Source organism: Geospiza fortis, unplaced genomic scaffold (genome assembly GCF_000277835.1).
Source record: "Geospiza fortis unplaced genomic scaffold, GeoFor_1.0 scaffold23, whole genome shotgun sequence".
NCBI classification, from domain to species: domain Eukaryota; kingdom Metazoa; phylum Chordata; class Aves; order Passeriformes; family Thraupidae; genus Geospiza; species Geospiza fortis.
This window is the reverse complement of record NW_005054303.1, coordinates 11537129-11551085: the sequence shown is the minus strand read 5'-3', so window position 1 is coordinate 11551085 and position 13957 is coordinate 11537129. Positions and strand designations below refer to the sequence as shown.

Here is a 13957-nt window from a genome sequence, read left to right as displayed (position 1 = left end):
CAGGAATGATTTGAGTCACCATGGTTGTAATGCCAAAACCCATCCCATACCATCAGGGTTTATTTACCTCATGAGCAAAGGAGAATAATTTTCCAAATTCATTGTTCTCCCTTTGACATATACAGCATCTGATCATGATTTCAGCAAGATTCTGATGATGTCAACACTGATATTAATGAAATTAATAATGTAAATATGTTTTGGTTTTAAAAATATGTCTTCCCCTGGTTCTTAATGCACATCCTTGTTTGGGTTTCCCAGTTTTCTTTTGCATCCACCACTCTCTGGGATGCCCCACGAGTCTCTGTGTGAGTGTGCAATGGACTGAAGCTCTCAGGAGAAGGGCTGTAAGAGCTCTGAGCCCCTGGCAGCTCTGCTGTGTGAGCAATGGGCCATCACAAAGGCCTTGTGATGAGGCAGCATCATCAGAATGTGTGCACACAGCCACTAGGAATGATTCATTCCCACAGACCAAAGGGTTATCCCATGAACACAGGCAGGGTTACTACAGTAAAAGACTGAGAAGAAAGAGCGTGGACTGTGTGTTCTGCTTACTGAGTAGAAATGGGGACAAGCAGGAGTCAGCAGGTGCCCAGGTGGCCAAAAAGGACATTGGCCTGTATCAAAAAAAAAAAAAAAAGGTGGCAGCAGGACCAGGGAAGTGATTGTCCCTCTGTGCTGGGCACCGGGGAGGCTGCATCTCACATCCTGTGATGAGTTTTGAGCTCCTCTAATAAGAAAGACCTTGAGGAGCTGGAGTGTGCGCAGAGGAGGGAAGGGACTGGGGAAGAGCCTGGAGAACAAGTCTGATGAGGAGCAGCTGAGGGAGCTGGAGGGGCTCAGCCTGGAGAAAAGGAGGTTCAGGGGGAACTTCTGGCTCTGCACAGCTCCTGACAGGAGGATGGAGCAGCCAGGTGGGGCTCAGGCTCTGCTCCCAGGGAACAAGGGACAGGACAAGAAGAAATGGCCACAAGTTGTACCAGGAGAGGTTCAGGTTGGACGTCAGGAACAACTTCTTCAAGGAAAGGGTTATTGAGCATTGGAAGGGGCTGCCCAGGGAGGTGGTGGAGATGTTCAAGAAATGTCTGGAGGTGGCATTCCATGCTTTGGTTGACAGGGCATTGATTGGTCAAAGGTTGGGCTTGAAGATCCTGGAGGTCTTTTCCAACCATATGAGCCAACAATTGTATGTAAATAAATAAAGCAAAAAAAAAAGGGTGGTTTTTTCTTTGTTTGGTTGGGTTTTTTTTGGTTTTTTGTGGGTTTTTTAGTTTGTTTGTTTTTTGGGTTTTTTTTGTTTTGATTTGGTTTTTTTTTTTGGTAGGTTTTGTTTTTTTTTTTTTCCTTTGGAAATCCCAATTGTAGTGCAACTCAGGACTTTATTTCACCATTTCCTTACAGACCTCAGGTGACCTGGAGCAGCCTCATGCAATACAGTCAGCTCTGCTCATCACCATGTAATACTGCAAGGGAAAACCAGATGTCTGATTTCAAACCTTGGATACAAACCCTGAGCTCCTACTGGCCATCACAGATGTGGAACATACATTTCTGATAGCAAAGCTTTGGTTTGCCAGGATGAGTGAAAAAAAATCAACAGGAGCAAGAAGACAATACTCAAAAATCGTGATACACCCATTTTTCATGCTGTAGAGAAAACTTTGAGCTTGGCACAACCTGGGATGTCCTGCATGAAGTTAATTTACAGGGTTTTTTTAAGTTCCCCACAGGAAAATCAGGCTGGATGAAGATTTAATCTGATATTATATTATTATTATTATAATCTAATATAATCTAATGTATTTAAGAGAGGTGTGAGTTTAAGTGGCAGAAGGACCAAAAATGAATTCTTTTTATTTTCAACGTGTTTACAAAAGCTCCTGGTAGTTTGTATTGTATTGTGCAGCAAACTGACCTGCATGGGGCTCATTTATCTCTGCTTATTGGTATTTAATTATCTTGATCTACCCTTTGGACATTATAAACCTCTGGATGTATGAAGTCTGAGAACACAGATACACAAATTGCTTCTCTTTCCATTATAGCCCTTTGTGTTCTGGGGATGCTGCACAATGCTGGGACAAAGTGACTTTGGACCTTGAGGGGATTTGTGGTCTCAGATGTAACATTACCAGCAAAGAGCACAGGATATATCAAGGGGTATATCAAGGGGTTCAGCAATGGAAAAGAATAATCTCCTCTTCCTTGAGGATTTATTCTCAAGGTTTTAGAATAAATGAATTGCAACAGGAAAAAGGAAAGGGGAAAAAAAAGGAGCTTTTGACATAAATAGGAAAATGAAGATAAGTAAAACAACCTCCCCTATCCCACAGAAAATATTTCAGCACTGAAGGAGCTACAGTCTCTTTTTCAGTTCACCACATCTGCACTGCAGCCCACCTTGCTTTCCCTGTGTCTCACACAGGGAAACACATCCTCACATAAGAAGCATTAGAATTTGTCCTGTAGAGATTCCCAGCTGTGTGGAACAGGACTTCCTTCCCTGAGTCCTGGCAGAGCAGTTTCAGAGGCAAATCATCACTGAGGAAAGTGTTCAGACTGACACCACCGGGTCTGGTGCTATTTAATTGCACTGTTAATGATCCAGCTGAAAGGAAAGTATGAGACAAGACAGTCCAGGTGAGCCCTGAGCAGATCATCCCAGAAGTTTATATGGACAATGGTTTGATACTGGTTAAACAGTGAAAGCAAACAAAAAGATAATTACAATTAAAATATCCACAGATTTGCTTAGGGAGAAGCTGAAAAAAGAGAGAGAAGGGTCTGGCCAGAATTGTGTCAATCACAGGACAGTGAGGCTGGTACTTGAGAGGTACAGCCAGAGAGGCAGAAACAGATTTTTCAATGAATTCTCATTCCCTTGCATTACATCAGAAGGTATTTGTGCATCCCAGAAATTTATGTGGGCAATGGTTTGATGCTGGTTGAACAGTGAAAGCAAACAAAAAGATAATTACAATTAAAATATCCTCACCCTCACACAGGCAAAGCTCTGGCAGTGTGTGCCAGCACTGGGCTGGCCAGCAGGCAGGAATTGCCTTCCAGAGCCTGCAATCAGATCCCATTTGGGCACAGACAGGTGGGAAGCCCAGGAGCCCCAGGGTTAATCTGGCACATACCCACCTTACAAGGCACAGACAGGTACTGGAACACCCAAAGAGAGTCTGGTGAGAATAACAACCCCTGCTGGATGAGCCAAACCACTCAGAACTGTCACTCCAGAGAGGCAAAAGGCCTGAGAGAAGAGGTGACCTGTGGGTGCTCCCACAGCAGAGGCCATTCATCACCTTTCAGCCCACAGAGATCCTTCCCAGGGAGCCCTTTGGGTCTTTGGTCTTCCACCTTCTCCATCTCCACAAGCTCTGGCCATGAAGCAGGGCCAGGCAGCTTCTCCAAGGTCCTTTTCACCTTCTCCTCCCTCTGCCACACGTGTGGCAATGTTTCAGGTCTTCCTGGGAACAGGAACCCCAAACTCCTGAGCTTCAAGGCATCACCCACTCCCCACCTTCCCAGAGCCCTCCTGGGACCCACCACAGGCTCCTGCTCCAGCCTGCTTTGGAATTTGGAGTGTCTGCACCAGCCAGGGGTCTTAGACCCAGCTTTGCTGTGAAGGCACAAACATCTCAGTGCCAGGAAAATGGGCCAAGCCCAGGAAAGGCAGAAGGGGAGGTGTGATCACCTTTCCAGCTTTCCCAGACAAAAGCTGTGTAGAGAGTGCTTCCCTTTGTGATGAACAACCTCAGAGATGAGACAGGTGCTGAGTCCAAAACTGCAGCTCTCTGGAATGATCTCCTGGATAGTCCCACTCTTACCACATGCTGGAAAATGGGGAGACTGGTTCACCTTGGATCTTCAGTAGGTGCAATTTCAACAATACCAGGGTCTAAATAACAGCATCTTTCCTGCATGCCGTGCAATTGAACCTCCCTCCACTGTCACTGCTCTGAGGTTTGCTGGGGGTATCTCAGCAGTGCACAGAGACCCTGCCTGGCCCTTTAATTCCCCACCATGCAGGAGCTCTCAGCTCCTCCAGCCCTGCAGCTGTAATGCAATGTGATTAGAGGTGGTGCTTTCCCTGGGTAAGCCTGACTGACTGCTCCATCCTCCATCCCTGCACATCAACAGCTGCTCTGGGAGCACTGGGGATTACCTCTGTTTCTCTGGAAAGAAGGTTCTGCAAGGAAATCCAGTGACAGGAGCTCAAACAGCAAAACCATCAGGCCTGTGAGCTGGCACAGCCATGGGGTGGGTGTTGGTCAGAGAGGAGGAAACCCAACATGGCCAGTTCTCCCTTCTTCCCAGCTCCATCCTCTCTGCAGAGACAGAGAGCTGAGCAGAGTAGACAGGTGAGTAGGTGGGATATACAAGATAGATGCAGCACTGGCCTAGAGTCAGCAGGATTGGCAGCTGGATTTCCCATCCAAGTGTCTGAAAAGCTCTGCACTCCCCTCCAGAACACACATCTACTGAAATGGCTCCTTGTCCTGGAGGGGGCTGGCCCAGCAGTCTGAATCTGAACCCATGGACTTATCTGAGGATGTTCTTTGCAAGTGCAAAGTGCATCCTCCGTGAGGATATTCATGCACGTGCTGCTCAGGAGCATCTTCAGAACAAGAATCTTTTTCTCCTTTTGCAGTGCTCATCCTGGGAGACCAGCCCAGGGATACTAAAAGAAGAAGCATTAGAATTTGTCCTGTAGAGATTCCCAGCTGTGTGGAACAGGACTTGCTTCTCTCAGTCCTGGCAGAGCAGTTTCAGAGGCAAATCATCACTGAGGAAAGTGTTCAGACTGACACCACCGGGTCTGATGCTATTTAATTGCACTGTTAATGATCCAGCTGAAAGGAAAGTATGAGACAAGACAGTCCAGGTGAGCCCTGAGCAGATCATCCCAGAAGTTTATATGGACAATGGTTTGATACTGGTTAAACAGTGAAAGCAAACAAAAAGATAATTACAATTAAAATATCCACAGATTTGCTTAGGGAGAAGCTGGAAAAGGGGAGGAAAAGGTCTGGCCAGAATTGTGTCAATCACAGGACAGTGAGGCTGGTACTTGAGAGGTACAGCCAGAGAGGCAGAAACAGATTTTTTAATGAATTCTCATTCCCTTGCATTACATCAGAAGGTATTTGTGCACAGAGTGCTCTGTACATTACGCAGCTCCTCAGCAAGTCCATTAGGGGTTGGCTTCTGAGTCCTGATTGATGCTGATCCGTGCCTTTATCAGGCTCTGAGTGTTGATTATGCACCATTTGCACATCTCTGGAAACCCATGGATACCAAAGATTGCAGCTTGTGAGCTGGAGGAAACTCAAATTGTTCCCATTTATAATTTGTCATGGCACAGAGGGTACAAGAGACTTGGCCAATGGAGATAAAACCTACAATCCCTTCCAAAACCCGCAAGAGATTGCTCCTTTTAGTGTAACTGAGAGGCACAACCTCCATTCCTGGGATCCAGAACTGCAGAAATATGAAAATATTGACAAAGCTGCCGTGAAAGGGAGCACATGCTTGGTAAAAACAATGTTTTGTGCCCAGAGATACCTCTAAGCAATTGTCACCTGAGGGTGATCAGCAGTGCTTCCAAGAGCTGGGATGAGGATATTGATGTGCATTGGTTCATCTAAAGATAGGATGCTATTGGTAACCTGAGAGACCAAATTTAATCTAAATGGTCTGAGGAGAGGGAAAACTGAACATTGCAATTGCTGCCTCGGTGTAACCTTGATAGCTGGGAATCACATTCCCCCAGTGAGCTACATATTTGTCTTTTCTCCCATTTTTATAGCACTAGGCCTAATTTTCTTGCTTTGTATACAAAAGAGAAGCAAGAACAGCTTTACAGCATCCATCAGGGCTCATCCATAAATGAAAATCCAGCCGAGAACTCCCCACCTCTCACTTTTCACTTAAACATTGCTCATGGGAAGGAGTTATCTGAGGAAGAGGCTGATGCCTGTCACCCAGCCAAGCCTGAGCACAGCAACTCTGTCCCAGAACAGGAAATTCTGGATGTGTCCAGCTGCCCTTTGGAGCTGAAGGTTGGGTGTGATTCCAGAGGGTTTGGGAAGGGTTGAACAAACCCCTTTGCCAGTCAGTGCTCGCGCACCCCATCTCAGAGATGGGAATTGTGGAGCTCTGCAGGGCAGTGTCAGACCCTGTCCTGCAGGATTTTGGATACCAGAGACCCACAGATGGCTGAGCCAGGCAGGAATTGCACTTTGTCAGTGTGAGGCCGAGCTGGAGTCGTTCTGAGATCTATTTTTTATGAAATTCATGGAATTAAACTCCAGTTAACTGAAGTGCTGTACAACCAGGCTTTATTTTACACTTGTAATTAGTCCCATTGACTTCAAAGAAGCTGGTTTTGTACAATATTTACAGGGTTGGGATTTGTTTTCCATTTAATTGATATATCATTTGGCACTTGATATCAGCCCTTCAAAGGGAACATTAATGTTTTACATTTCAAAATCACTTTGTAGTGCATTCTGTAAATCACATTATTCAAACTGGGGAGAACAACCTGCAAATTCTCACCAGCTCTACTCATCTGTGGCTTTATTTTGTGAATTAAATGCCTGCAATGAACACAAGCCTACATTCCCCAAATTCTAGCTGATGTCAGTGCTGAAAAAGCAAAACCAGGCAGGATTAATCCCTGATATAAATAACCTCTAAAATCATCTTTTTTTTTTCATTCTCTGTGTTTTGCAGTAGAGTTGGTAGTTAAGTAAATAAGTCTGATTACTTGTTTTTATAACCTGTGCCATGTTCTTTTCTTAATGTAACTTAACTCTTACCAAAAAAATCAAAACCTGAACTGAATGCAAGGCTCAGCTGGTTTCCTGTGAACAGTTCCATTGTATAAGTAAAATAATTTTCTGCCAAAAAAAAAAAAATTAAAAAAGTGAAATCAGATCCAGGGCCCTCTGCTGGATTGTGAGGAAATCTTTATCTTTTATGTTCCTCAAAATGCTGAAATTATTTGCTGCCCTGGAAAGTTCAGAGTTTGCATCAACATAAAACCTTTGGCCTTTAACATTATGAAAGCAGAGCTGCAGATTACAGCTCATCTCTGTGACAGCTCACAAGCAATGCCACAGGGAGGGTTTCCCAGAGTAAGGCATACAGAACCTGTCCTTTTTGTGTCCAAGAAGAAAAAATAACAACACCCCATTCACTGTAATTTCCTTATCTGAATTCTTATCACCTCATTACAGCTGAACATGGTAGAGAAATAGATAAGAAATCAGAGACAGATGAGAGCCAGTGAAGATGCTCTAAGAGGAAATGAGCTCTTGACCTTCACACAGCTTGGGGAATTGTTGAGAAACATTCAAGTAAATGGGAGGAGTTGAATATTTTTTGCACGTCATATTGGAAGTCCCATCAGCCCTCCCCCAAGATTTTCCTGCCTTCCAGGGATGGGAAGGCCACATGTCCTCATAATCCTGTCACCCACCCCAGGCAGCAGGAGCTTTGTGAGGTCCAGGACCTCAGTCAACACTGACAAATGGAGATGGGCTCTGGGGGGAAAAACAGTGAGATAAATGAGCTTGCAGGACAGAAAGGCTAAATCCAGATGGAAGGAGGGCTGTGACGCTAAAAGGAAAAATTTCAGGTCAGCAGTGTCTCTGTTCAGCTGCTGGTAGAACAGGTTTCACAAGCTCTTTCTGGACAAAATTAGCCTGGGTGCCACGACTGAGTCCTTCTTCCATGTCACACCACAGAATTCCTGTGACATTCCCAAAAAGGCTCCTGAGAAAAGGCAGAATCTTGGCAAGTCTGACTCTCCAGCTAGGGATGATGAATCCAAGTGAGATGAACACATAATAAGTGACTGCATGACTCAATACAGAGTTGAAAACTTAAAAGCTGCATGATGGTGCTTGACTTGTGAAAACAGGGAGGAATTATTTGCCATTCCATTTTTTATCTGATTTTTCAGAGCTTTCTTACCATCCCCTACTTGCAGCTGTATCAAACTATCAGATTGGTTACCTTTGTGCTCATTAATGGGGGGACTTTTCCTGCACTTTTAAATGTTCACTGTTTTATATACAATAAGTTTGGAAATAATTTTGGTTAATATGCTCACTTCTGTGAAAGCTGAATGACGCTATCTCAAAGCAGTGGCTTGGATTCTGAATTTGCATTTTCATCTCCCAGCTGAAGCAGTTTAGCAGAATCAGTAGGACATAATTAATGATTCTGAACCTATATTTTTGCTGATGAAAGTATTGCTGTCAGAGTTTTGTCCAGCTCTGGTATCCTCAGTATTGAAAGTTACATCAAGTGAGATCGTGAAAAAGAAATGTGAGAACTTGAAGTCTTTTTTTACTTTAATTATTCATCTGTCAGTGTTGGACAGAGCCCAGAATTTCAATGTTTTTATCAATTTGATTGTGTATTAGGAAAAAAGGGTAACTGCCTGGCATCTGATGTGTGAGTGGGCATGGTCAGATAATAAATGCTCCCAGAGCATATTTATTTAATCAAGGAATGCAAGTCTCAAGGGAGCAGATTAAAAGATATCTCTGAGAACAATGAAATGACCTTGTACTGATCTGCATGGAAATGATTCTTACAATGCAAAGAATCAAAACTGCAGTTTTAAATAAAATCAGAAAACTCATTGGGAGAGCCTAATTTCCCAAGCATGACTACTTTAACTTTGGCTTATTTTCTATTAAAACAGTCAATCAAAGAATCTGCATCTTCATCTTGTTCAAGATCTGTTCTAGTTTGCTAAAAACACCTCTGTGAAGTCATTACCTTATCAGTATTTACCTAAAGCATGCCTTGTCTAGTGCCACAGTGATAAGCTGCAAAGGATCCAGGTTATCTCAAAAATGCAATAAATCTAAGCACCAGTGACTCTTCTTGTGAGAGAAAAACATTCTGACCTGCTTTTCCATCCAATTTTCCATATACTCCAGTCTCCATGCCATCATTTTCACCACTGGTCACCCAGTTCCAGCAGCTCTGAACAGAAACCCTGTGCTGTGTTTGTCATTCTGATGACAGAACACCCTCCTGTGTGCCTGAGAAAGAGGAGAGAGGATCACTGAACATTTCCAACAACTTATTTTCCCAAAGTGAAACACAAAGTTAAATGGCAGCTTAATATTAAAAAAAAAAACAAAACAAAAAAAAAACCAACCAGAACACAAGCAATCTCCAAAGAGTAGTAAGCTGTTCAAATATAAAACTAAAATTAATTTTAAAACTAAAAATTAGCAAAACTAAAATTAGTAGCTAATTTTGCAGTCTGCACTGGCCAATCCTTACACCTGAGGTCTGATCTTTTAGGTACCGACTTTCATGGCTATTATTGCCTCAGTTGTGTGAAGTTTTCAGAAGCCACGTGGCCTCAGAATCTGAGGTTCTTCTATGACATGTTGAGCTATGTAGCTGGAATTGGTGGTTCTGAACCTCCTTTTGAAGTCACAGAATCAGAGAATAGTTGGGACTGGAAAGGACCTTGCAGATCATCCAGTTCCAATCCTCTCCTGCCATGGGCAGTGACACTTTCCTCTAGCCCAGGTTGCTCAGAGCATCCTTCACATTAAATGTTTCCTCCTGCATCATCCTCTCTAGGAAGCAGATCTCGTTCACACCAACAAAAATGGAGCCTAACACCACCTGGGATGAGCAATTGAGAATCCCCAGCCCAACATTCATAACTTTTGGCCACCACCTCCTCCTTTTCAGCAGCTTTCAGAGAATCCACCTCCCTGTGTTTTGTACTTTTGCCATTGAGCTCCAGGGCTGGAATCACCAAGGCCCCGTGACATGACTCCTGATGAAGAGTGACAATTAAGACCGACTTGTTCATCGTGCTGGCACATCGTGAAATTACCTGGATTGCTGCTTTATTCAGCCTTATTTTAGACAACCCAAATGATGAGTCATCCATGAGTCCCTTTGAGAAAATATTGCATAACCACTCTCAGAAGTTTCTCAAGAAAGTAATTCTCTCCCTGCCCTTCAAATGTTTATGATCTCAAATCTACTTTCATCTTATAATACAGAACGGCTTAAAATATAAAGATATAAGGGACTTCCTGGCTTGCCAGACACAGTCCTTTTCTATTTCAGGCAACAATATCATATAAGCTGTTCACTGTCATTTGAAAACAGAGTGATCTGTCTCTCTTGTTTCTACTAAAAAGCAGTTCCAAAAAATCACTCCTCTTAGGGTTAGACAAATTCTTCTAATCTCCATCCTGAATTTATTCATGGCCAGTTTACAGCTATTTGTTCTTGTGCCAGCAGTGTACTTCAGCTTAAAGAACTTTTCCCCCTCCTCGGTGTTTTCTTTGCTGATGTATTCATGGCTTTGTTAATGTCATTCCCTATTTTCATTTTGCTGCGGGTTTTAAACTTGGTGCAATTCGTTCTGCTTTTGTTATTGACAGTTTTCTGAATCTAGCTGCAGTGCCACAGGTGTGCTTTTACCATGGTTAAATCAAGAGGCTTCATGGCATAATGCCCCTGTATATGCAGAGCAAATCGACCACCCCCATTTCCATTTCAATATATCACTGTCATTCACTTCCCTGCTGCTGTGCACTTAACCTCTGCTTTTCTATGCACCTACTTATAATCCTGCCTCCCCTTGAGAACAGGAATATGGGGAAGAGGAAAGGCAGAGTGATTCCCAGATGTATCCATTTAAAAAAAGAGGTAATTTTTTAAAATTAATTTCCAGATTCCATTTCCTAGTTGCTCTATTTTTCCCCCCCAGTTGGTGTTTGCATCCTGTTCCAGAGCTGGATTATTTACACTTTTTTTTTCAGTTGTGCTTTAAAGTGCTCTTTTAGATAATGGAAATTCATTAGATTTTTTTAGCCCAGCTCAGCTCCCAGTCATGCCCAGCAGTTAAAGCTGTGCCTTCAGTCCATGGTGTGCTCAGACATCTGCCCAGTCTTGCCTAGCAGAGTCTTCAAAAACACCTCCAGTGTGCATCAAGGGAAATTAATTCCATGGCTCATGCACCCAGGAGTTAATTGAAAATCCTCCCTGCTTTTTCCAGGTGCTGAGCATTAAGACAAGGCACAGCTAAAACCGCCCAACAGCCCCAGAAGTCAAAAATTGTTGTGAAGTCTGGTCAGACAGCAGCTCTGCTACTGAGAGACTTTGTTCATCCAATGGCTTGGTCATAAAAACTGAAGGCAGATGAAGGGAAAGGAGAAATGAAATAAAGGAAGAATTATAAAGAGTCACGATGAGTCAACCCAAAGGATTGTTCAGGATCCTGTGTCTGAGACAATCCAGTTTCAGCTGTTTAGAGAAGGTGCACAGGGGAAAATCAGGAGCTAAATGATCCCTTTCACAAGGACTGAAAATCCTCTGCCCTCCTTCCTCAACACAGCCTTGAGATTTCCTGCAATCATTGCTGAAAGATTTCCCGAGCCAGATATTGAAACCACATCCTTCTGTTTTAACAGCCTTTGATGGAGGCAAATCCATAAATTTGTCTAATCTCATTTTTAATTCATTTATGCTTTCAGCTTCCATGGCATCCTGTAGCAATGAGTTCCACAATTTAATTATAGACTGCTTGCCGAAATACTTCCTTCTGTTTGTTCAGGACCCGCTGATGATTTCATGGTGTGCTTGTACAGTAAGAAATAATGGCTATAGTTCTCACTTACATCTTCCATGCCATGTGTGGAGCATAATTTATGTATTTTATATACCTCTGTGATTTAGTCCTCTGCTTTCCAACGGGGAGCACTTCTATTTAGCCTCTCCTCGTGTGGAAAATATTCCATGCTGCTGATCATTTTCAGTACTCTTCCCTGAGATATTTTTAGCTATATTTTTAAAAAAATTGTCAGTGAGGAAGGGGGAAGAGGTCAAACTGCTTGCACAATGTAAGGTGTGGGTACACTGGGGATTTGCTGCTGCAGTGTGCTGGATTTCTGTCTCCCCCTTTATCAGTAATTAATTTTTTGTCTGTTTCTTTGAGGTTTTTTTTCATTGCTCCCAGATATTTTCCTGATATTTTCATTGAATTATCCACAATGACTCAGATAATTTTTCTTGAGTTGTTATACCTAATTTCCAGCTCATTGGTGCATATCCACTCATGCCTGTTCCTCCTCCAGCTATCAACGTGGAGTTTGATATCTACAGTTTCATGATCCAGTTACTCACATTTTATGAGGTCCCTTTTGCAACTCTTTGCACACAGCTTTAGTTCTTACTAGCCTAATTCCACATAATTTGTAGTCCTTGTCACATCACTGTTTGTCAATTCTTTAACTTCTTTTCTGCCTCTGTCAAGGTCAGGATTGAAATGTTTGAGATTGTATTTCATGTTCGGACTCAGATGTTTATTATTTCTTACCTGTATCACAGCCTTACAAGCCTGAGTTCTACAGCATTCTACTAACAAGCTACAAAATGGGTAACCATCCTTCTCTACAAGGTCTTGTAAGGCTAAACTATCCAATTAAGAAATGGCACCTAAATTATTTTTACTTTTAACCCAATAACCAACCCCCCGTGCCTCGCAATGTGGACTTTTCTGTCCAATCACACAATACAACCCAAACCCATGAAAAGGAAGGTGAAGGAGAAGGATCAGCCACCACCCTAAAACTTCTGTCTTAGCTTTATATATATCTATATTCTAAAATATAGAATAAACCCTTAAACTCTAAGTTTCCCACCCTGTGATATTACACACTTCTATTCAAACTCCACACCCACAATCCCAGTTCTATCATTCCATTTTGGAAGCCTTCTCCACGGCCTCAGGCCAAATGCAGTGTCCTCTTGAGGTCTGTGCCTTCCAGCAGAGAAAGCCCAAAACTCTCAGTATCCAGGGTTCCAACAACTGTTCTCTGTTTTCCACATCATTTATGGGTGTGATGAGCAGGACAAAGCAGCACTTGTCCCCCTGATTGTTACTGGGAGGATCCATCTTTGAACACTCTTTTGCCCTCTCTGCCTCCTCTTCCCAAGCCATCATTTCCCAAAATTCAGCAATTTTGCCCCCAGCTCACTGAGCCTCCCCCCACTTCCCTCCCTCATGCCCTCACAGATGTTGCAAAAGCAGGGGAAAAAATCAGCAAGCTGTGAGGTTGGTTTTGGCATGTTTTGGTCCTTTGCACTACACCTCATCTAATCCTGGTCCATTATCTTGTAGTCACTAAATTCCTCAGTTTTCTGTTTTTTTTTTTTTCAATTGCATTTCCTTAGCTTGTATCTCCTTTCCAGAGTGTTTGCAAGTCCTTCTTTTCTGTTTCCAAGATTTCAATGGGGATCAATTTTGGCCAGCTTTGGTCCATGTCCCTGCACTTCCTGCAGGGACATTTGCAATCACCAGCTTGCAGATTCATCTCCCAGCTCTGAATCCTTGCTCCAGCTCTGCTGGGACAGAGATCCTTTCAGCCACTCTTGTGCTCTGGTTTTGGAGTCCCCGCTCTTCGGGGAGCCTGGAGGCCACCTGCATTTGTTACAACTGTCTGAACAGCAGCTTCATCCATCTCCTCCAATCTTGGTGAAACACCAGACCAAAAAAAACACAAAACAGGAGCAAAAGGATCTAATCCACATCTTTTGAATCCAACTGCAACCCAAAACTCTAGAGATTAAAATGGTGTGTAAACTAATGCTAAAAATGTTGTTGCTTTCTGCCTGGCTTCTACCCAACTTGGACTTCTGGTATCTCCTGTGGTGACTGAGAGACAAGGGGCATTAAAATCCCACAGAAAGGCCAAATTGGTTTTGCAAGAGTATTGTCAATACCAAACCTCACTGCAGTCAGTGAGGAGGGAATGTTTTAACCATTGAACCAGAATTTAGAAGCACGTTGCACAGCTTGCTGCTTCCCATCCACACATCACCAATTTCTGATTTGTCTCTCACACCACAATCTCATAAGCAGTCCTCAGGGACACATGCAGTGCAG

At 43.2% G+C, this 13957-nt stretch overlaps 1 protein-coding gene across 1 annotated transcript in view; it reads right to left on the bottom strand.

Moving 5' to 3' along the window:
* The window catches only part of RTN1 (reticulon 1), a 94519-nt gene extending 84651 nt beyond the window's left edge, over nt 1–9868 (bottom strand). Inside the window, exon 1 of the mRNA XM_031066199.1 lies at nt 9709–9868. Within this exon, the coding sequence (XP_030922059.1) occupies nt 9709–9868 (160 nt within the window). The remainder of the gene's footprint in view (nt 1–9708) is intronic.
* Nucleotides 9869–13957: the final 4089 nt, after the last annotated feature.